Genomic DNA, 23972 nt, shown 5'->3' with positions numbered 1-23972 from the left:
CTTTTTGCTAGAATAAGAAAGGGCACAGCACCAAGCCCATGCCTGTTCTTCTTTGTTACAGATGTAAGCCCTCAGAATCTTTGTTCATATTTTTAAAAATGTGAGAAGTGGTATTATTACAGCAGTAATACTTAGTTCTCAAGTATATTCTGAGATATATGCAAAATAATGTTATAATAGTCTTTATTTTTATTTGTCTACTAGTTGGATACTAGAATAGGTTCTACAATTCAGTTAATAGCAAAGACCCTTAAAACTCCCCATTTGCAGGTACTCCTTGCAGAGCTACATATAAGCCCTCACGTGCTCACCCCTCACGGGTATAGAAGGAGGAAGCTTATTGCAGTATCTGTAATGAGTAATACTGGGGAAAATTACAACAATTTTAATTTATGATTGAGATCTAAAAATGGAAATTTTATGTTGCTTCTTATCCATGACTCTTATTGTTCTGTTTTTTAAAAAAGACATATTTTAATCCTCTCCAAAGGAAAGATAACTGAATTTTAAAAGTTGTAACTACATACACACAAAAATATCAGACTATTGCAAATCAGTTAAGCAAGCATTCTCAATTATTGATTGAATCAATAGATACATATTGAATTATATTGTGCTTTTTAACCCCCAATAGAATAGAAGTTTCATGAAAGCTGGGGCTCTCATATTCACTGTTACATCTCCAGTGCTTGCAAAAGTGTTAGTATGTAATTGTCAAGAAATAAATATTTGTTGATGAATAAATGAACAAATGAACAGGCATAGTTCTAGTAAGGGACTGCTACTTTTTCAACTCAAATGATATTTGAATGTGTTTTCTTCAATAGATGGAAATACTGATGAGTACTTTGTTATTAATGAAACGTCAGGAGAACTCTCAACCACTCGTGCTTTGGACCGGGAGCAAGTCACTAATTTCACCCTTGTCATCCTGTGCTCTGATCTGGGAGACCCTCCTAGGAGCTCTACAATGCAGTTGCACATTAGGGTTTTGGATGACAACGACCACAGCCCTTCCTTTCCCATGCTTCATTACCAGTCCTCAGTGAGAGAAGATGTTGAAGTGGGGACAGTGGTTCTCGTGCTCTCCGCCGTGGATGAAGATGAAGGCCTGAATGGGCAAACTGAGTATTTTCTGACCGACGAGCCTTCTGGAGCATTCACCATTGATCCTATAGCAGGCACTTTGAGAACCGCCCACACCCTCGACCGAGAGGCAAGGTCTCAGCATACGTTTAAGGCTGTGGCCAAAGACTGTAGTGTCCAGGACTCAAGAAGCACCACAGTAATTATAAAAGTGCATGTCACTGATGTCAATGACAATGAACCAATTTGGGAGCAGAACCCCCTTGATATTTTTCTTTCCCCCCATTCACCTGCAAACCAGACTGTCGCCACTCTGAGAGCTGATGACCCAGATCTGGGGCCCAATGGAGCTGTTACTTTTAGTTTTGCAGAAACCCAGTCAGTGTTTTCTATTGATAAATATACAGGAGAAATTCAACTTCAGCAAAACCCATCTTCAGAATATTTTCCTATCTGGCTGCAGTTAAAAGTTATGGACCAAGGGGTCCCAATGAGGACAACCAGTGGTCTCCTGGTCATTCATATGGAAGGGGAAGATGTGAAGATTTCCTTCAGCCACCATCTGTATGAAGAGGCTGTGACTGAAAACTGTGATGCAGGTGAGTGTCCTTTCAAGTGTTTTGTATATTGTACATATTTTGACAAAATGCCTAAAACTAAGGATTATTCAACAAGAGTGCAACTGTGATTTAGTTATATGATTTTTAGTGTAACCAGTTTGGGTATGTCATATTCTTCCAAAATATTTTTTTTAGAAAAATATACTTAAATGCAATAGAATAAAATCTCCCTTTAAAGATAGCAAAAATATAGTAAAAATATTGAAAGGTAGGTGTTTCAGGGCTCTTGAAGTTTCAGTTAATTTGTAATCTCAAAAAACCTTTTATTTAAAATTATATGAATCCTTAACAACTGTACATTTCTAAAGTGCTTTCTTAGAAGTATAATGAAAGATGAAGTGTAAGATCGTGGTTAAGTGACTGAGCTCTGCGTTGGTTTAAATCCTGACTCTGCCACTACGTGCCCTTGGGCAGCTGACCCTTTCTGAGTCTCAGTCTCCCAATCTGTAAAAATAAGGAAAATAATCATGCCTACTGCATTAGGTTATTGTGATGATCAAATGAGCTACTTCCTATAAAGCACTTAAAACAGTGCCTAATACATACAAAGCATGTAAAAAACATGAACCATCACTACCATCATCATCATTATTGTTATTGCTATATTTTGATACAGTCAACAAAGGCTTTCAAAACAATGTAGTAGTTTCTATTCTTAAAAGAATTCTATGCGGATAACACAGCTCAGAACAGGCTTCTGTGGAACTGTATTCTCTTCTCACAGTGCTAAATTCTACTGTTTTCTTCTCACAGTGCTGAATTCTTTTTCAGTTATTTCCTGACTCAAATTTATGCCATAATGGGAAACATAAAATAAAACCAAACAGATTAATTTAATTTTACCTTTTTACCAAAGCTTTTATCTTTGCACACAGTTGTGAACTGAAAGAAATTCAGTCTAGGTAGTTATATCTAAAGAGGGAATAGAGAAATGAACTTTTGGATCCTTCCATCCAGCGAGGGGTTAAAGCAAATGGGCTCCAGAGCTTAGAAGAGGAGTTCGGTGGATAAAGTTTCCCTGCTCATGTCATTTTTGTCTTCATTTTGTCCTTTTAGAGTGGTTCAATTTCACTTTTCCATGCCTATATAAACCTGTCATTAAAAGACACCCTGCATTTTTCTGAAATTGATTTGTGTCATGGATTGAATCGTGCCCTCCACAAACACGTTAGAGTCCTAAGCCCCAGTTCTGTGGGTGCGAACTTATCTGTAAATAGGATCTTTGAAGATGCTATTAGCTGAGATGAGACCACACAGAATCAGGGTCGGCCTTAATCCAATATGACTGGAGCCCTTTTAAGCAGAGGAAATTTGGGGAGGAGGAGGCAGAGGGGGAGAGAGAGAGCTGTGTGATGGAGGAAGCAGCTGGGCTACGACTGAGCCACCACTAGAACGCCACAGATGGCGTGGCCCTGCTGCCACCTTGATTTTGACTTATGCCTTCCAAAACTGTGAGATAATACATTCCTGTTGTTTAAGCCATGGTATTTGTTATAGCAGCCCTGGATAACTAAGGCAGTTTGTTTCATAGTTAACCTCTTCTTTTATTATACATTTTATATATATAACATTCTCTAGGCAAAATAGTATTTAATATTATATTACGCATAGCTTCAGTTGCCGATTATTAACCTGATTTGAACCTCTTTTGAATTATGGTTATACCATGGGTTGCTTACTCAAAAGGTGTCTTATTGATCATAAACATAATTAAAAGAAATTGCAACTATTTTCATTAAATGAAATAATAGTGACTTCCAGAATTAGTCTGAAATTTTCAGCCTGTATTCTTATTATATGAGACTTCCATGTAAGTGTTAAATGTTAATCAATATGAAATATTCTTTTACAGCTATATTTCTAATCCTCTTTATTAAAAGGCATACATCCCAACTCCATAGCAAAGCCTGGTAGAAAGTAAACATTTTCTAAACCATAATAGTAAAAATGCAATATATTAATGTCTTGAAATTGATCTTATAAAATCATAGAATCTTTAAGTCCAGTCTTCATCTCCGATGCAAATGTGAACATTTCTCCTGAAACATCCCTGGTGTGCAGTCTTTCAGTCTCTATTTGAATACCTCGGTAATTGAGAGTTTAGGACAGTGGTTCTTTGAACCTGAATGTAAAACTAGTGACCCATGGTGGTTCTGCTTCATTATTTCTGGGGTCCAGGAACTGTTGTTGTTTTTAGTAAGCTCTAAAATGTGATTTGATTGCATGTCAGAGTTAGAAAACTCTTAGTTTGGAAAGTCTTTCATATGTTGAACCCAGATCTTCTGTCTCTTTTATGTCTATCCGAAAATCTTGGTTCTGTCCTCTGGAGCACCCCACTATTCTACACAACCACTATTCAGATATTTTATTCATCCCTTCAACAATCTTTTACTGAGTATTTGTTAGATGCTAGGTATTTTTCTACTAAGATATATTAAATAACTAAAAAGCAAAGATCCTTGCCCTAGTGAAACTTATATTCTTACAGGGATTGAGAGACGATATCAATGAATGTAATAATTTAAGTATTTCTATATGAAATACTTTAAATTTTGGATTAGTAATAATATTTGTGGTGAATTCAGAAATCATTCAATAAGAATACCAATAAAAACTTCTGTGGAAGGAGAAAGTAAGCACCTGTTTTCATTTTTGCAATGTGTCTTCATTTGTATATCACAAGTTCTTTCTGTTGATGTGAGGCTGCCATTATAAGAGAAAATCTCCTTGATGTCAGCCTGTTTCCCATCACTCAGGCAGCATCTTAGTAAATTTGTGCTTTCACACCCCAATTCCATCCACTCCCAACCATCACAGTTGGGATTAATCAATATGATCAACAGCAACCTCATCTGATATAAACTATTAAGACAAAAGACTGGGCCCTCAGCCCTTACCCCACCCACATTCCCTCCTGGAGGTGGGAAGCAGGGGGCCCTAAGGGCCCAGTCCCCTGGGTGGTGCCGTCCCCGCCTGTGCTCTCTCCACTCCTGGGGCTGCCATGGTTCCCCCCATTTCAGGGGCTGTTTCCCCTGCCAGTATCCACCCTCAACAATTCCAGTATACTCTAGTTAAGAATGTTCTGAGCCAGAAACAAGAGACAATTTTATGAAGAAAATGGCTTTCTTGTCCTTAAAAATCTAGTGTCCAGTGCTGATATCTAACACTTTAGGGATGAGTTTGGAAAATTCTGCAGAAAGGAGGTGAAGCCAATGGAATAAATGGTCATAAGAAATGTGCCCACTGCAAAGTCAGAATCTATTTCAAATGAAAAAGTGGTCATGAAGGTCCAAGATTTCCAGGAAGACAAAGAACTCTTCAGACACTGCACCCTCTGGGGAATTCTGAAATATGTGGAGTGTGCCACTGAACTCAGTATTCTGGCCATGCTGGTAAACAGACCTCGGGATTCAGGCAAGAAGACATCCCACCATCCCTTGGACCAGGATCTGCACTAACTCCCCTTCAGGACTAGCAATCAGTCGTGGGTGCATGGACGGCCTTGGAGCACACTGACCCCAACAGCAGCTGTCTGCTTGCACCCTTGGGCACACACGAGGGCCCCTGAAGGCCGGTGGACCATCTGCACTAGGAGGGGAGCACCATGGAAAATCAAGGATTCCAGAAGGCGATTTCCTGCCCTTGTATCAGTGCCAATTACCACTCTATGGATGTGCAGGGCACCAGTCACGAAAATATGGAGAAGGAAGCTGTGGAAATGGCAAGATTGTTTGGAATTAAAGATAGCATAGACCTGAAGGATTTCTGGAGGTTTCCAGCACAGCTTGTGAAAGGAAAAAGAATAGCCCTTTGAAAGGGCCCTTGGCTGGAGTTCTTTTTTTTAAATGCAAGGAAAACAGCAACAACAGCATGTCCCAGAGAATGTTTTCCTAATGAGGTGATGTGACCTTTTCTAGTGCTTGTTAACAAAATAAAAAAGCAAGTATCAGGGAGTTAATTGCATGTGATTTATTTTGCAGTGAAATGATGTTATTTTGACAGATGTAAAAACAGTGAGAGTGAAATATAATTGTTTTAAATACAAACTTATGGTTATGGTTAATAAAAGTGATTGGTGTATTAGAAAAAAAAATCTTAGGACAAAAGACAGTGAAGACCAAATTACTTTCTTACCTCTAAAGGAGCTTTAAGATTCATTCAGAAAAGTGAACAAGTAAACGGATGGGAAGCCATCAGTGTTGTGTTTTCCTTGACCTCTGATCAGAGTTGTCCTTCTTAGTCCCCCTTATATTTGGAATTACTTAATTCAATTAAACTTGATGTTGATCTTTTTAATAAATCCTAACACTCTAAAATTTATTTATTAAATATTACACATGGGAAGGTGAGAAATACTTCTGGAAATATTCCAAGCATATGGTATCCATAAATATCCAGGTAGGTGTACATTACAAGATGTCTGAACAATGGGGTGGGGCTTCTCTTTGAAGAATAAATGTGCCATTTGTGAAGGGTAGAAAGTCTAAGCTGAGAGGTAAACTAGAAACTGTGGCAAACAGCAGGAAAGAGAAAGGGAGAAGAAAAGATGACAAGGTAAGCCTCTGTCCAATCTGATTAGATACAACTAACCTATACCTGGGATGGCAGTATAAACTTTTCATTTGAAAATAAAAGCTAAATTACCGGTATATTGGTGGAGGGAGTAATGCGGTCAGCTATGAAGTGCTATTGAATAATTTATATCAAGGGCATTCTAACACTGGTCAATGGGTTTACCCTTTTACAAACTTCTGGAGTTCAAAAGCCAAATTAAAACAAAACAAAACAAACAAACAAACAAAAAAAAACCCACCCCCTAGCATCTCTGATATAATCTGGCAGTCTGTATTGAATTCATGTTCCAGGCAAAACTTTGGCTTGAAATGTCCATATTTTATGCACCTTGTCCCTGTTTTCTGTTTGCCATTGAATCCAGTGAATTCTGGCTCCTACCCTTGGTAAGACAGCACACTTGTGATAGCATAGCTGAGTGGGGCAGTGCGTGTCATGGCTCTAACACACAATTGGCAAGTTCTGCTTTTAACATCTGCAAGCCTCTTTCTCCTTCTCTAGAGATGATAATGAGTTCCTCAAAGAGATACTGTCAGGATTAAATGAGGTCATGCTAGTATAGTAGCTGTTTTTCTTGTTGTTGTTCTCCTCTTCCTATCCAAAATCCATAAAACACTATAAAGTGAGCTGGGTATAAATTCACATGAGAGCAGCCAGTTGTTGCATAACAGTTATAGAACAACAATGAAATAGTTGCAGTTTTTAAAACACTACCATCTGTTCAATTTTGTCTCCAAAGCAAATAAGAATTATAATTTCCAAGGTGATGGAGTTCTCCATAAATTTGAAATTTGTGTCTCTATGTCCTCCACAATTTTGGAACAGGTCCAACATATAAATTTTCCAGATAATGAAAAGAAATAGGCAAATATTATCCATCATTCCTATTGCAGTATTTTGGGCCAGTCTCATACTTGTAATAAAATTTATTGGAATGAATACATCTAACTAACCATTTTCAATCACATGGAATTTCATCACCTTACCTCTGCGTCCAAGTCAGCTCTGGAGGACTTAGAATGAGAAAGGCTTTGGGCAGAGTCAGGTTTTCTCAAAAGAAGATAAAACACCTCACAAAGCAGCCCTTATCTTAGTGAATTTACCCGGTCCTGCATCTGGGTTTCAGATATATAGGCTTACGGCATCATTTTATTAACAAACCAAGAGTAGTTCCTTCTTTCAGGCCTGGGGCTTATTAACCAATATGATTAAATTAAACCAGATGTCAGTTTTTGATTTATAAGGGAGAAATGTGATTGCCATGTGGGGTGACAATAGTCTTGTCAGGATGACCATTTCTCTCTTTGTAGGAAAAGGGACACAAGAAGCCAAATTGTAATCAGAAAATTGCTTGCTAATCCTGAACACTTAGAGCAGGATGATTGAAGTGTTTGTCTCCGGCCTATGTCATCCTCTCCTCAAACCATGCATTCACAGCACTGCTAAAGTAGGATTTGGTGATGCTCTTATTCACTGGGCTTCCATCGCTGCCCAACTTCCTTTTGATTTACACATTCCTTCTTTGGGTGTTTGAACCCCTCAGTCAAGATTTCTGGCCTGGGAGCTGTCTTATTTTTTTCTATGGTGACTTTGCACAACTCTTTATAGAGATGGAACAGGGTTAATATTTTTGAACTATAGTAGTAGTCTTTTCTCTGTTGCCTGCCTGTGGATAAGACCTTCCACCTGTTCTACAAGGGCCATCCATTTGTTTTGGAAAACAATAGGTTCTTTACAGGAGGAATCAAAAGAGAATGTTCTGCTTCAGACAAACAAAACAGGCAATCCTTACTAGCAACAAAGATAGTTCATAAAGTCTCTGCCACATGAAAAGAAAACCCACCCCTTCTAGTTCCTGGGTGGAGTATAGGGAGGGGAAGGGAAAAAAGTCATAGGAAGCAAGTGGTCAACCCAGTGCATCTTAGCACCTCCTTCCTTGGCGCTATAATCCTGCACGGGGCCAGTCTTAGCTAGATTGAGGGAAAAGCTAAAAGCAGAGGGCATTTGGAGCTCTGGGAGGACACCACCTCTTAGGATGGCCCTTTGCCAACCCAAGACAAGTAAAATGGTCAATGTGTTTAGGCCAAAAGAAGACATGAGTGAGTATTCCATCTCATTTGGATCTTGTGAGGCATGGACGCCATCTGGTAGGCCCTGCTTTCCCACCTGTGGACACAGATTAACAGACCACAGGCCAGGAGGCCTGCCATGGGAACCCCTGTTGCAGAGGATGAGAAGACCCACCCTGATAGCTGAGGGCTAAGCAGCCTGAACACAGTGTTGGATGATACTCTAAAGGGTCTGCAGTATCAAAAAGAGCAGAGATAGGGCCAGGTCAGCAGTGGAGTTTGGAGTTGGACCAAGTTGACGTGATAGCCCAGACTCTTTGCCCAGAGACAACCTTTAAGGGCTGGGGGACAGCACATGAAGATCCCACCACACCCCTGAGAGTCCCACACACACCCCCACCAGCGCCACCTTAGAGAGGAGCGGCAAAAAGAGGAGGGATTCTAAAAGACTGAGTATGTACTCCAAAGACACTAATTCATCCAAAAATGTGTTTTAAAAGAAAGAGACTGAGATGACAAAAGCATGCTTGAGATGATTGTTTTTTCCTATTATCCAGCAGGTTGGAGTTCGTAAGGAATATTAGATCAACTGTAAAAAATAAAAAAACAAAAACAAACTATTTTTTCTTTGCATATCCAAGTTGTACTGTGTAATACTGCAGCTTTGCTGCATACATTTTAACTCTTGAAGGACAGTCTTGAGGATGTCTCTCACTATTGTATCCTCTCCCCACAAACTTTGTACTACATGTTGACTGACGTACTTAATACTCAATTTTTAAAGGGTCTCGATCATCTATTTCTTCTATTCTCTTACAAGGTTGTTTTGATGATCAAATGAGCACTTTGTAACCTGTAAAGCATTTTACCATCAGTATTACCAATACTTATAAGTCTAAGACACGAGGATGAAAGTGCAGCCAGAAATAGCTGGGAGAAGCTTCACACTGTGGGTAGCAGAGCTAAGAAAAGAACTCACTCATAGTAGGTGTTTATTGAAATTGTTTCACCATTTCACTATTATATTTTGAAGACAACAAAAAACACATAGCCAAATGAGAATAAAGCCAGGCAAAAACACATGCAGATAGGTAGAGAAGATAATTGCAGCCAGGGGAAATGGCATGTTCAAAGTCTTGGGGACTGAAGAGAGCATGTGGTGAGTTTACGTGTGGCCCAGCAGATCACCTGGAGTAGCTGGAGAGTGGGGTTCATGGAGGCTCTCACATGCTTTCCATGATAAGGTGCAATGGAGAGACTTTGAAGGCATTTAAATTCTCAAAAGAGTGACAGACAACCTTGCTATTGTAAAAAGCTCACTGCTAAGGCTGGGTGAAGCATGGCCTGGGGTGAGGGGTGAGTCAGGAGGGTCTTGTGATCCACACAGTAAGTGACCAGGGCCTGAATAAGGCCATAGCAGTGAGGGAAGACAAGAGGGAACGTGAGCCAATGTTTAAAGAGCAGCCTCAACAGGACTGGGGGTTGTTTAGACTAGGGGTTTGCAAACTTGACTGCAAGTAGAGACACCTAGGGCACTTTAAAAGTACTAATTCCTACCCTTTAACAATTAAATGAGAACCTGTGAGGGTGGGACCAGGCATTGTGAATTGGAAGCACCCATGTGTTTCCAATGTGCTGCCAAGACTGAGGGACAGAGGACTGAGAAGAAAATCCAGTAGAACATCAGTATTTCACAGAAGTTAGGAGATGTGATGCATCTACAAAAGAGAGCAAGATGGAGTGGCCAGAGCCATAGAGACAACACCTGGCTGAATGGTGTTAGAAACAAAATGCCAAATTCAAGGAGCAGGATGTGGTCAACCACATCTGATTTGGGGCAGAGGTTGGAGAAGATATGGACTCAACAGTGACAATTAGATAAGTCTGAGGGTGACCTCAATTGAGTGAGGTGGTGGGCTGCCTCTGGGTGTACCTCACCTCAGCTGTGTGGGTAAGAGTGTTACCTGAGATGGTTTGGGGATGTCGTCTTAGAATCGGGAGGTAAGAACATGAAGATGTGTTAGCAAGATAAGGGCATACGTCAAAAATAAAGACTAAGACAATAAGGGAATAAGGGATTAGTATAATAAGGGGCAGGGAGAATCCAAAGAAGAAGTTCTGAGGAGTAAGTTTGTTCGGTTGGTGTTGTGTGGTTTGGGTCACCAGGAACTGACACGCCTTGGTTCTTAGCATGAACTCAGGAGTCAGCCGTGGCTGCTGAAAGGACTTGTGTGAGGCTGAACAGAGTTTAGCAGCTTAGGAGGGGACTGAGAACTTTGGAGAGAACTAATTTGCTGGCATTTTATGTTAAAAGCCAGAGGATATCGAGATGAAGAGTGAAGTGGAGACAGTGAATTCAGACTGTTGTTCACAAGTCTTGTCTGAAGGGAAAGAATATGACCGTAGCTCAAAGAACCCTTAGGATCAGAGGGGTGCTTTGTTATGTGATTCTTTAAAAAAAAACTTTTTATTTGGAAATGATTTCAAATTTACAGGAACTTTTAAAACAATACAAAACCAATGTATTGTTTTAAATACACCTTACTCTTATCTTCCCAAATTTACTAACTTTTAACATTTTGCCATGTTATATCATTCTTTTTATCTATCTATAATTTATTTATCTTTCTATTTTCTAAATATGAGACTAGGTTGCATACATGATGCTCCTTGAACCCGTAATACTTTCATGTGTATTTCTAAGAACAAGGATAGTTGCCTCATAAAGTACAGTTATCAAGTTCAAGAAATTTAAGTGATATAAAGCATGTGGTCTATGGTGTATTTGTTTCCTTTGTCCCAATGATTTCCTTTTGGGCACTTTCTCTTCCATTATTAGATCCAGTCCAGGATCATGTATTGCATTTAATTGTTATTGTCTCTTTTTTCCCATTTTTTAGACATTTTATTTGGAAATAATTTCAAACTTAATGAAAGGTTGCAAAATAAAAAATACTACAAAGAATGCCTCTTAATCCCTGTACCTAGATTTACCTGTTACCATTTTACCACATTTGCTTTATCATTTGCATACACATTTTTTATGAATGAGTTGAGAGGTCATTGTCTCTTTAATCTTTCTTTTTTTAATTGTGGAAGCATATACAGAACACAAAAATTCCCATTACAACCACTCCCAAACATACAATTCAGTGGGATTAATCACATCCACAATATTGTGTTACTATCACCACCATTCATTACCAAAACTTTTCATCACCCCATGGGGAAACACTGGACCAAGTATGCATTAACTCTGTATCTCCACCCCAGTAATCTGTACTCTACTTTCTGTATCTATGAATTTAATTTGCATATTATAGTTATTTCATGTAAGAAGAATCATGTAATTTCTTTTTGTATGACCTGCTTCATGCAACAGGATGGCTTCATGGTTCGTCTGTGTTGGTGTACAAATATCTGTTCCAGTCCCTGTTTCCACTTATTTTGGGTGTATACCTAGAAGTGAGATTACTCAGTCATATGGTAGTTCTATGTTTTGAGGAACTCAGTTTTCCACTTCAGCTGCATCATTTTGCACTTCCCACACAATGTACTAGGGTTCCTATTTCTCTGCATCTTTGTCAACACTTGATATTTTCCATTCTTTTAATAATTGCCATCCTAGTGGGTATGAGGTAGTTTCTCATTGCAGTTTTGATTTTCATTTCCCTAATGGATAATGATGTTGAACATCTTTTAATGTGCTTATTGGCCATTTGTGTATCTTCTTTGGAGAAATGTCTAAGTCCTTTGACAATTTTTTAATTGTGTTGTTTGTCTTTTTTTGTTGAGTTGTAGGATTTCTTTATATATTCTAGATACAAAATGCTTATTGGATATATTATTTCTGATTATTTTCTCCCATTCTATTGGTTGCTTTTTCACCTTCTTGAAAATGTGCTTTGCCCAAAAGTTTTTAATTTTGATGAAGTCCCATTTACCTTTTCTTCTTTTGCTGCCCATGCTTTTGGTAGAAAGCCTAAGAATACATTTCCTAATACAAGGTCCTGAAGATATAGCTCTGTGTTTCCTTCTAAGAGTTTTTTACTTGTAGCTCTTATGTTCAATTTATTAATCCATTTTGAGTTAATTTTTATATATAATGTAAGGTAGGGTCCCCCTTCATTCTTTTGCTTATGGATGTCTAGTTTTCCCAGCACCACTTGTTGTGGAGACTATTCTTTACCCATTGAGTAGACTTCGCAGCCTTGTCAAAAATCAATTGGCCATAATATGTGCGGGTTTATTTCTGAACTCTCAATTTGATTCCATTGATCTATATGTATGTCCTTGTGCTAATACCTTGTTTTGGCTACTGTAGCTTTGTAATAAGTTTTAAATCAGAAGTGTGAGTCCTCCAACTTTTTTTGTTTTGTATTTTCAAGATGGTTTTGTCTATTCTGAACCCCTTACCTTTCCATATGTATTTTATGATTAGCTTTTCCATTTCTGCAAAGAAGGCTATTGTAGTTTTGATTGGGATTGCATTGAATCTGTAAATCACATTGGGTAATATTGACACCTTAATAGTATTACGTCTTCCAACCCATAAGCATGGAATATATTTTCATTTATTTAGGTCTTCTTTAATTTCTTTCAATAATGATTTGTAGTTTTCTGTGAGCAAGTCCTATACATCCTTGGTTAAATTCATTCCTAGTTATTTGGCTCCTTTTTGCTGTTGTAAATGCAATTGTTTTCTTGATCTCTTTTTTAATTGTTCATTGTTGGTGAATAAAAGCACCTCTAGTATTTGAATGTTGATCTTACACCCTGCCAATTTTTGGAATTCAGTTATTATATCTAGTGGTTTTCTTATAGATTCTTCAGGCTTTTCTATATATAAGACCATGTAAACGGTAAATTTTACTTCTTCCTTTCCAATTTGGATGCCTTTTATTCTTCTTGCCTAATTTTTCTGGCTACCATTTCCAGTACAATATTGAACAACAGTAGTGAAAGTGGACATCCTTGTCTTGCTCCTAGTCATAGGAGGAAAACTTTTAATCTTTTACCATTAAAGATGATGTGAGCTGTGAGTTTCTCATATATGCCCTTTCTATGTTTAGGAAGTTCCTTCTATTCCTATTTTTCTGAGAATTTTTATCATAAAAGATTACTGCTAGATTTTATCAAATGTCTTTTCTGAATCAACTGAGATGATCATGTTTTGTTTTTCCTTCATTCGATTAATGTGGTATATTACATTGATTTTATTATGTTGAACCTTGCATTCCTGGGATAAATACACTTGATCATGGTATGTAATCCTTTTAATGTGCTGTTGGATTTGGTTTGCTGGTATTGTGTTGAGGATCTTTGCATCTGTATTAATAAGGGATACAGGTATATGATTTTCTTTTCCTGTGATATCTTTAATTGGCTTTAGTGTTAGGATAATGAGTTAAGAAGTATTCCCTCTTCTTCAATTTTTTGGAAGAGTTGAGAAGGAGTGTTGTTTATTCTTTTGTTTATTTTGTGTTTGTTTGCAAACTGCAAGATATCTTTGATTTACAGTGCTTTAAAGTTTACAAGAAATTTTCATTAATATTTAAATCAAAATCAGAATAAATATGCATTATTAATATTAGTGTTTCTTTTATTTTGTTTTTAATTAGCACTTATTGTTTGTGGATGTTGAACTGTGGTTTCATATTATTTTGTGGATAATATGCTGTGTTCCTGAAGAGTTGCTGTAACAATAATGTAGAAAAATTGAAGTAGCCTTTTGTAGTACTAAAAACATCTTAAGAGTCATTTCTTTAATCTAAGTGAAATACAATGTTAAGATTTTTTGGAGACATTTGCTTTGTTTCTTGAGAAAATTGGAAATGAGCTGAGGCATATCATGGCCAAAGTTGAGCATCACTCGTGTAGAAAAAGTATCCAATCTTTCCTTCTGAACTTGTGCAGACTCTGGACTCTGGCTGAGTATGTGGTTCCGGGAGCTGGAAAGGAGAATAAAAATATAGGGAATCTGAAGTCTTGGTTATAAACCTGGGATAGGGAGCCCAATAGAAAATGGCTAGGAAGAGAGGGGAAGGTCAGAAGCATCAAGCCCACAATCACCATTGAAGCAAAACTGAAAATTCCCAAGCTCATGTTTTAAATGTAGTCTTTTGTAAATCATAAAATTAGAAAGATAGTAGGAACGTCCAGGGTTCATTTTTAGCATCTGCCTTTCTATACGTTGTTATGAATGCAATTTTAAGTGTTTAAATACAGCCATTTATAAATAATCAATTACTTCTTTTCTAAAAAAGAAAAAAGTCCACTAAATTCTATATCCCAAAGATTTTTAGTTTCCTAGCTGCTAAAACAAATACCATACAATGGGTTGACTTGACAACAGAAATTGCTTGGTTCACGATTTCAAAGGCTAGAAGGCTTTGCTTCCTCCTGGGGTTGGTATCTTCTGGCTAGCCTGCAATCTTTGGTGTTCTTGGCTTTTCCATCACATGACAATGTACATGGTGGCCTCTCCTGGCTTCTCCTTTCTCTTCCAGGTTCTGTTCACGTCTGTCTTCTGGCTGCTCCCTGTGGCATCTGTCCGCATCCTATTTCCTTTGCTTATAGTAACTTCAGCCATATTGGATTAAGGCCCACCCTCACTCAATTTGGGCACATCTGAGCTAATAACATCTTCCTAGATCCTATTTACAAATGGATCCACACCCACAGGACCAGGGGTTCAGACCTGAGCATGTCTTCTGTGGGGACATGATGCAATCCCTAACACCCATTAAAAATATGCTTTAGACATAATCAATTTTTTGTTACTTCACGTTGTATATGTTAATCCTATGTTGACTTTCTTCCTCATATCCCTTTGGGAAAGCTTATAAAAGTAAATAAGCACTTTTTTTGGCTTAGTCCATCATTTGTTTAGATGTTCACAAAAGCAAATGTGTCCAGCATTCACCTTTTCCAATTTAAAGCATGGTTTTCATTTGTTCTCAAATTTTGGAAAGCTATTCCTTTTGAGCATACATTTGTCATGCTATATCTCATCCCAGGGGTGGTTTTTTAGAAAGCTTCAGTAACATTTGTTCAGCCATTTCTGATGATGGAAATGTAAGAGAAAAAGTCAACTTTTCTTCTTAAAGGATTGAAATATATTTATGATTTCAGTGTCTGGACTGTTAGAAGATAATAGATCATTATTAGATCCCACAAATGTTTAAAGAATCAGTTTCTCTCAGGTCAGTCATCAGTAAGAAAACTCCTGCATTGCTTAGGAAAACAGAAATAAATTAAGGAAGTAGTCACTCATGGACAATTCTGAATTTCATGTTTTCATAAGCATTTTACCTAAATATTTCCATGATTATTGATTTTAAAGTCATATTGTGTTAGTAGTTATATAATTCTGCTTTTAAACTTATATTCACTGCTGTTGTCATTTTGGTTTTTAATTGTAGTTTTGTAAAGAAGGAAAAAACAAGAACATTAAATATATTTACACATTTTTGATGAAATATTAGACTTAAAGTGAATCTCGCAAAAGCCTGAAAATGTAAAAGGTAAATTCCTACGTATGTTTCATTTACCTCACAGGAATAGAAGTTACACTGTTGATTTTTCATATCATGCCATCTCTACCTTGATGTGAAATGAACAGTAATTTTAAATTTTATCTACATGCCCAGCAAGAGACTTTTACTAAAAAATGTGCACAGTAAGCAAATCTAGAAGGATTCAAGTTGTTTTCTCTTTTCTATAGTTATTCTATAGAAAAGAATATAGAAATTCTATAGTTATTTTCTCTTTTTTTCAGGACAGTCTCAAATTTAGTTCGTCAGAGGAAGAACATATATAAACACTTACAGCTCTTTGCTGACTTTGGCAAATAGTTTGAAATATTTTCATTGAATGAAATTCTTTGTGTAATACAATATAATTTAATTTGATATTATGAAAATTTTATTTGTAATAAAAAGAAATTGTTCATTTTATGAGGGAGGCCATATGTGATTCTTATTTGCTCTTCTGTACTCATCTTTGTTCTTTTACTTGCAAGCAATCTCCGTGTTTTCTTTTGTAACTGGGCGTGTAATAAGCATCCTAACCCATGAAGAACAGGCTGTCAGCAAGACTGTACATCTTGCCTGCATAGTTGTTTCTCTTCTTACTGCCATGATTAAGAATATGTGACAGGCCACTTGAAATAAAATTTCCTGTGTTTAAAATATAAGTTGTTTCAGGAAGCACAAAACTGTGATTGAACACTGAAGATAAAACATTTGCACTATTGTGAAGGCATATTCCTACCAAAAATGTAAAATATTTTTATATTAACAAAATACCTCCTGAAAAGTAATAAAATAAGCATCAGATTACAATGCAGTTTGGAAGAGATCAACGTGTATAGTAACTTGACTCCACCGGGATTGATTAAAATCCTTTACTTTGTCACTAAATGACTTCACAACTGGCTTGACATGAGCAAACATTTGTAATCCTGATAAATGTTTTTTAAACTTTGTCACAGTTTATATTAAGCATAATGTTTCCAAAGAGTAATATTATTATATTCCCTTTCAGTTTTCCTGTTCTTTCTCCATAACAAGTTCTGTTTTATACCTTTTCTCTCTGAGTTATCACCGAATTTTCAATTTTGCAGGCAATATCACATATTTGTTTCCTATACTATTTATAGTGATAATTGCATTTTTCTTTGAGTTTTAAGTGCTGAAAGGGCCCCTTTCTTTCTTTTCAGTGAAAACCTTTTAACTATCCAGGAAAAATAATATAGCAGTTTGGCTCAATTTGAATGATCATTTTCACTTTGACTTCTGGCAGGATAGCTTTCAAGCTGTGCTACCTGAGGCCTGAGCATTAGGGTTCAGTGAAGAGATCTTGAAACAGTGCTGAATTATTTTTTTAACTACTGCAAATCCCATTATCAGATGTGGTATCATAGCACTGAGGGAGTTTTTAAAAATTGCTGTTGGTTTAGAAGGATTCTGTAGCCAAGAGACCCACATTTTTCTAATCTCTCAGGCTAGACACTTTCAGTGACCACCTCACTACTTCTTCCCTCTCCTTTCTTACCTTTCTTTTTCCCATACTTATTAGGCACCTGCTATGTGCAAAGCACTTTGCTATGTGCTTTACAGAATACAAATGTATATTTGCGTATTTATATATTTGTATATTTATATATTTGTACAAATATAAACATCCTCTGTTCTCGGGGAAATGAAATCAGTCTTCAAATGCATTCAGGACCTGTTCATGAATGACAAATGAGTACCATAATCTAAGTGCTAAAAGGGATGGTTATCAGAGACAGTAAAAGGGCAGAGTCAGAACGTTGTCAGTCTAATAGCTGTGGTTGTGGTTGTTTATTATTTTTCCTAAATTAAACTATTTTCAAACATGTAAGTATTGGGAGAGTTCACATTAAAATAAATATGAATTTTGAGGCTTCTCTTGGACAGGCCAGGATTTCTAGCTCCCTGAAGCCTGCCTTCCCTGCCGGCAGCAATGAGCTGAAGCCTGAGGTGCCTCAGGTGCTCTCTGACCTCCTTCACCCACCTGGCCCCTTCAGTTCTCCTTGCTTCTTGCTTTTACTCAAAGGCGACTGAGTCAATGAGCCCTTTCACTCATTCTGGCCCCATATCAGCTCCTGCTTCCTTCTAAAATGCTTTCTTCCACTTTTCCTCTCGTATTTCACTGCACTGTCTTGTACCAGGTCCCCTTTGCTGCATGCCCAGCAACCAGGGGCCTCCTGGAAAGTCCACCCCTCCCCGCTGCTCCCCAGTCAGGACAAGCTTGCATACCTCAGCCAGGAGGCAGCATCCCACGGGGCAGGGTGACAGGCAGAGGAGAGGCCTTGCCAGATTCAGAATCTGAAGTCGGTAGCAGTCATTACAAGCCAAAGACCAGAGGGCCAGTAAAGACTTACGAGGAGGTTTCTCAGAAGGGGTGGGTAAGCAGAGACCAGGAAGCCAAGGAAAAAGGTGAATTTAAAAGAAGGGTGGAAATGGGCAATATGCACATGAAAAGATGTTCAATATCATCATACATCAGGGAAGTTAAAATTAAAACCATAGTGAGTGTTCTGGTTTCCTAATGCTGCTGGTATGCAGAATACCAGAAATGAATTGGCTTTTATAAGGGAGTTTATTTGATTGCAAATTCACAGTCTGAAGGCCATGAAAATGTCCAAGTTAAGGCATCAACATGAGTATACCATCACAAAGGAAGGCCAATGGTATTTGGAAAACCTCTGTTGGCTGGGAAGGCACGTAGCTGGCATCTGCTGATCCCAGGTTGTGTTCCAGTTCCTTTCTCAACTCCTGTGCATTCTTCAAAATGTTGCTTTTGGGGCATTTTGTCCTCTCTTGGCTTTTCTGGAGCAAACTCTGGGCTAGCATCTCCAATGTGTCAGCAAAAGTCTGCTTTCAACTGCCATCTTCAAAATGTCTCTCTCAGCTGCTCTGAGGTCCTTCTGTTTGTGAGCTCTTTTATAGGACTCCAGTGATTAAATCAAGACCCACCCTAAAAGGGTGGGGCCCATATCTCCATGGAAATAATTCAATCAAACATTTCATCCACGGTTGATTGAGTCACATCTCCATGGAAACACTCAATCAAAGGATTCCAACCCAATCAACACTAATACATCTGCCCCCACAAGATTGCATTAAAGAATATGGCATTTTGGGGGACATAATACATCCAAACCTGCACAATGAGATACTATTACAAATCCACTATAATGGCTGAAATTAAAAAGACTAACAATATCAAGTGTTAGAGAGACTAAGGAACAACCAGCATTCTCACATGTTGCCAACAGGAATGTAAAATAGAACCACCGTTTTGGAAAATGGTTTCATAGTTTCTTATAAAGCTAAACACACACTTACTAGGTGTTTACCCATGAGAACAGAAAACATGTGCCCATACAATGACATTGCCTATATGGCCCACAAAGCCTAAAATATTTATCATCTGGCCCTTTGTGGAAAAAGTTGTGGATCCTTGATAAAATATCTTGCCTGCCTCTTCATCCTTCCCCTCTCCCCACTTCCTTTCTGTTTAACTTTATTCTCTACTTCTGCCTTCTAGGGTCCCAGTTCTACTCACAGCAGTTGTCTTATTGCCACTAAACAGTCCATGTTAATTCTTTCATGCTGGTAATTATTCTGTTCCCCATAATCTGAAATAACTTTCTTCTTTCCTGTCTTTCCGATTCCTACTCACAACTCAATTTCTGCTTCTTTTTTGACATCATCTCTTGAGGACTCCTGCCCTATCTTAACAATTCTTGAAAGAATTAGTGTCATGCACTTAAGCCCTTGATCACTTTCTAGTCAGGTTGCTTTTTCCTACAACTGGATTGGAAACTGGTTCAGGGAAGGTTTCTTAAATTTATATTCTTGTTACCTCCTTGCTTTCATCCCGCCCAATGTTCAGGACAGCATGCAAAAATATATCTTTCATCTGTCTCCTTCTTGCCATCTCCCCTGCCTCCATCCTCAGACAATGTCTCTTGTTTGGACAATTGCAGTATTATCTTAACTGCTCTCTCTGCTCCTTTCCTACCCTTCTCTCTGTTCACCACATAGCAGTCAGAATGGTATTTTTTAAACTAAACTAGATTATTTTACTCTATTCCTTAAACTTGAAAATGCTCCTGTGCCTTTCCATTGCACTTAGAACAAGCTCTGACCCCCTGCCTACCACACACACCACCTTTACCTTCTACCTCTTTCCCTCCCTCACGGTACGTCACCAAGCCAAGTCCTTCCCGAGCTCAGAGCCTTTGCAGCTGCTGTTCCTTGTCCTGATCCTCTTCTTGCAGCTTTTCCCATGGCTTCACATACTTCAAGGCTCCGCTGGAATGTCAAGCCTACGCAAAGGAGTGTCCCCCCCACCCCCAAAAAACCTTCTTTCTTTCTTTCCAGGATACTCAGCAAAATCCAAAATCTACATTGTTTATATATATTTTTAATGGTTTATTATCTTTCTCCTATTATCTTTCTCCTTCCACCAGTTAATAACCACCATGAGGTCAGGGACCTTCTCTATCTTGTTTGCCAGTATATCTCTAGCACGAAGCAGGGGTTGTAGTTTATTGAAGACACTCAATAAGTTGTCGTTGAATGAGTGAGCAAGTGAGAATATAGTAGGCAAATGATAAGTTACCAGTATTTACTCTTATTTTTCCCTGAAAATTTCTTCTCCTAAAGGATTAATTTTTTCTCTAATTTTTCCAGGTACATCTGTTGTGACTGTAAAAGCTTTTCTTCTTGACTCAATTGGGGACAGCATTAAATATTCGATTTTTAGTGGAAATGATGATGGAGTTTTTTCCCTCTGCTCCAAATCAGGTAATCCTTGTCTACCCAATAGTAGCTTTATTACCTGCTCCACTTAATGTTGCTAGTAATAAACACTTCTGCAAAGGAAACTCAAAATTTGAATGGTTGAAATTGTAAATGGTAAATAATTTAAAAGGTAAACAAGAAAGAGTATTTTATGGTAGCTGATGAGAAATTATTGGAAATCAAAAACTGTTTAGGTATACTCACTAAGAATTCCATTTTTCACATTTCAAAATTAGAAAATGCCCATTATACTCTTTGAAATTTTGAAGATAAATTGATTTCTACTTAAAATTTACCCATTTATTTGGGAAAATTGGAGATGCATGAGAGTAGTCATAGATACTGACTTTCACTTGAAAATAAGCACACATCTAGCCTTAGAGAATTTTCATCAGAGATTCTTCTAATTCGCCACTTAATGTCAACAATGCAACTAAAAAGGACAGCTGGAAAGGTTTCTATGTGATGGTAAAGAAATTACTTCCAAATACAGCATGTATTAAATTTCGCTTTAATAAGACCATTACTGTGTTTTAAATGAATACCAATTGATTATTTGAAACATACTCTTTTACTAACAACTATGGAGTAGATATATATCTACTGCTTCATTGTCAAACCTCAAGAAGAATGTTTTTAATATTTCTCTATTACCATACAACTTCCTTATTTAATATGTACTCCATGCACATGGACAGAATTCAGCAGCAGAGGGGAGGTGTAATTTCTTAAGTGAGAGCCGTCTCTTCTAGGGCAGCGGTAGGACTTTTTGGTCCACACAGCCTTTGGTTAGCAATATTTCTGAAGAAACCTGCGAACACTTTTTATCTCTTCACCCTGCCATTGGGTTAAAGGGTGGTACGGGAAGCCTGTTGGCAAAAGTGCCATTTGCGAAAGTCCCCAAGCCTTAAGTTTTTAGTAGTCCAGTTGTTTCTGGACTTGTGGAAACAAAACTGATATTAGAATATTATGAAGAAAGAATAGCAGAGTTTGCATTTTCCCTGGCTACCTAAATCCTTCTAACATGGCCCAGGCTTGGCCTTAATTTTTTCTAGAGTTCCTCATTAAAGTACAAATAAATTTTGCACAGGGGCAGTCTAAATTGGTCATCCACAGAAACCTCTTTATTTTTAATTATTTATTCATTTTATAATTTAAGCATTTTATTGTGAATTATATACAAAAAGGTATATTTAAACACCCAAAACTGTTCAATTGACAATAGTAAAATAAAAACCCATGTGCTTACCACCCATCTTCAGAAGTAAAACATTATCAGAACCTCAGAAATCTTCTGTGTGCTACTTCTCTCTCATGTCTCTGTTTCACTCGAGAGGCAGTCAGTAACCTGAATTTTGTATTGAACTCCCTGCCTTTCTTTTTGTCATAATAGAATCATGCTTTAAACATCATAATAGAATCATGGTAGTTATGCTCTTCTATGGCTTGATTGTTTCGCTCTGCATTTTAGTGAACGTGAGATTTATCCTGCATAAACCATGTATGTACATGTTAAAGAGTAATAGCAAGGAATGATGTGTACCTGCCACCAAGGTTATAAAATAAACCATGACCACGACCGTCTCACACCTTCGAATCACTTCATTTCTCACCTCTGCCCAGACTTAACACTGCCTCCGACATTGGGGATAAAAATTCCCTTGTACTTGTATTAAATGCATTTGTATGCATTAATTTTGCCTAATTTTAAATTTTTTAAATTTTTATAAAAATTTTTAATTTTTATTGGATTCATACTCTATATGTTCTATGGGGATTAGTATTTCTTTTCTTTTTCTTTTTCAAATTTAGGTTTATTCGTGTTAATTCGTGTAGCTGGAGTTCTTTCCTTTTCATGTCTTTATAGTGCTTTATTCTATTGTATGACTATATATCACAACTTGTTTATCCACTCTTCTGTTGTCACACATTTAGAGTTTCCTGTTTGGTGTTAAGTGATGTGATGAATTATTTCGTTCAGTCTAGTTATCCAATGGGGATAGCATTCCCTTTGATCTACCGTACCACTACTATCTTAGATCATGTGCCTGTGACTTTTTACTAGCTTTTCTACTCCTTTTCATTTATCTCTGACTAGCCACACCCCAACAGCACACTCTCTTAATTGCTTTGACTTTATAAAAAGTCTTAATATCAGGAAAAGCAAGCCTTGCTCCCCCAATTTTCCCTAACTCCATGTTCTTTTCCTTCATGGGTATATTAGATGTTATTGGCATTTTGCTTTAATATATATCATTGAATCTACTTTTTAAGTTTTATAGACACACACACATTTTAGGAAATTTTATTGGAATTGCACTAGTTCTGTATATCAATTTGGGGGAAACTTGTACTTTTGCAGTGTTGCCTTCTATCACACCAACTTTTTTCTTTAATATCCCTCAATAAAGTTTTAATTTTTTTCTATAATGGACACCTCTTTTAGATTTTGTTTTAAGTACTTAATAATTTTCTTGCATAAATAATAAAAAAATTTAAATGCTATTTGCTGACAGTGCTGGTACATACACTTGAAATTGGCTTTAGTATTTTGATTTTGTATCTAGCAAACTTGCAAACTGTTACTGGTTCTGATAAGCTACCTGTACATTTTAGATAGACAATTATCATCTGAAAATGACCATTTTTCCTTGTGTTTGTTGGAAATTATATAGATTATTTCTCTTCTTTTAGTGGTCAGACTATTTTAACATATATAATTTAAATTAAAGTCTAACATGAATCAATATCCTGCTCCTGAATAATCCTCAAATGACCCTTTCTCAATTTACATGCTTCTTTGTTGACCAGAATTTTAGTTCCCTCTTTGCTAACATCCTTGCTAAGTCATTCTTTCCTACATCTCAGACATTTCTCTAGTATCATCTCTTTCCTTCTGTTGTAGAAAAGTCTCTCATATTTTGTTCATCTGAAATTATCACTATTTAATACTTGTTTTTAAAAGCTATTTTAGCTGAGTTTAGAATTCTCAGTTCACAGTAATTTTCTCTCAGCATGTTAAAGATATCCTCCAGTTTTCTGGCTTCCAACTACTGCTGTTAAGAAGTCAGCAGTGAATCTAAAGCCATTCCTTCATGTATTAATCAGGATTCTGTAGGGAAACAGAACCAACAAGAAATAGTTGTAAATATTATAAGATTTTTATAGAAGTGTTTCACACAACCATGGGGATGCACGAGTCCAGATTCCATAGGGCAGGCTGCAAGGTCTTTGATGAGTTCCCCAGGAGAAGCTGGCTGGCTGAAGTAGAGATGAAAGTT

At 37.3% G+C, this 23972-nt stretch overlaps 1 protein-coding gene and 1 pseudogene across 1 annotated transcript in view; both read left to right on the top strand.

The window, feature by feature from the left end:
• Positions 1-23972, top strand: part of DCHS2 (dachsous cadherin-related 2) — a 275014-nt gene that overhangs the window by 228660 nt on the left and 22382 nt on the right. Inside the window, 2 exon segments of the mRNA XM_037830862.1 lie at positions 828-1685; positions 20581-20694. Coding sequence (XP_037686790.1) covers positions 828-1685; positions 20581-20694 — 972 coding nt within the window.
• On the top strand, positions 4708-5520 carry LOC119529093 (annotated as a pseudogene).

This window comes from Choloepus didactylus, chromosome 3 (assembly GCF_015220235.1).
Source record: "Choloepus didactylus isolate mChoDid1 chromosome 3, mChoDid1.pri, whole genome shotgun sequence".
NCBI lineage: Eukaryota > Metazoa > Chordata > Mammalia > Pilosa > Megalonychidae > Choloepus > Choloepus didactylus.
This window is presented reverse-complemented; position numbering and strand designations above follow the sequence as displayed.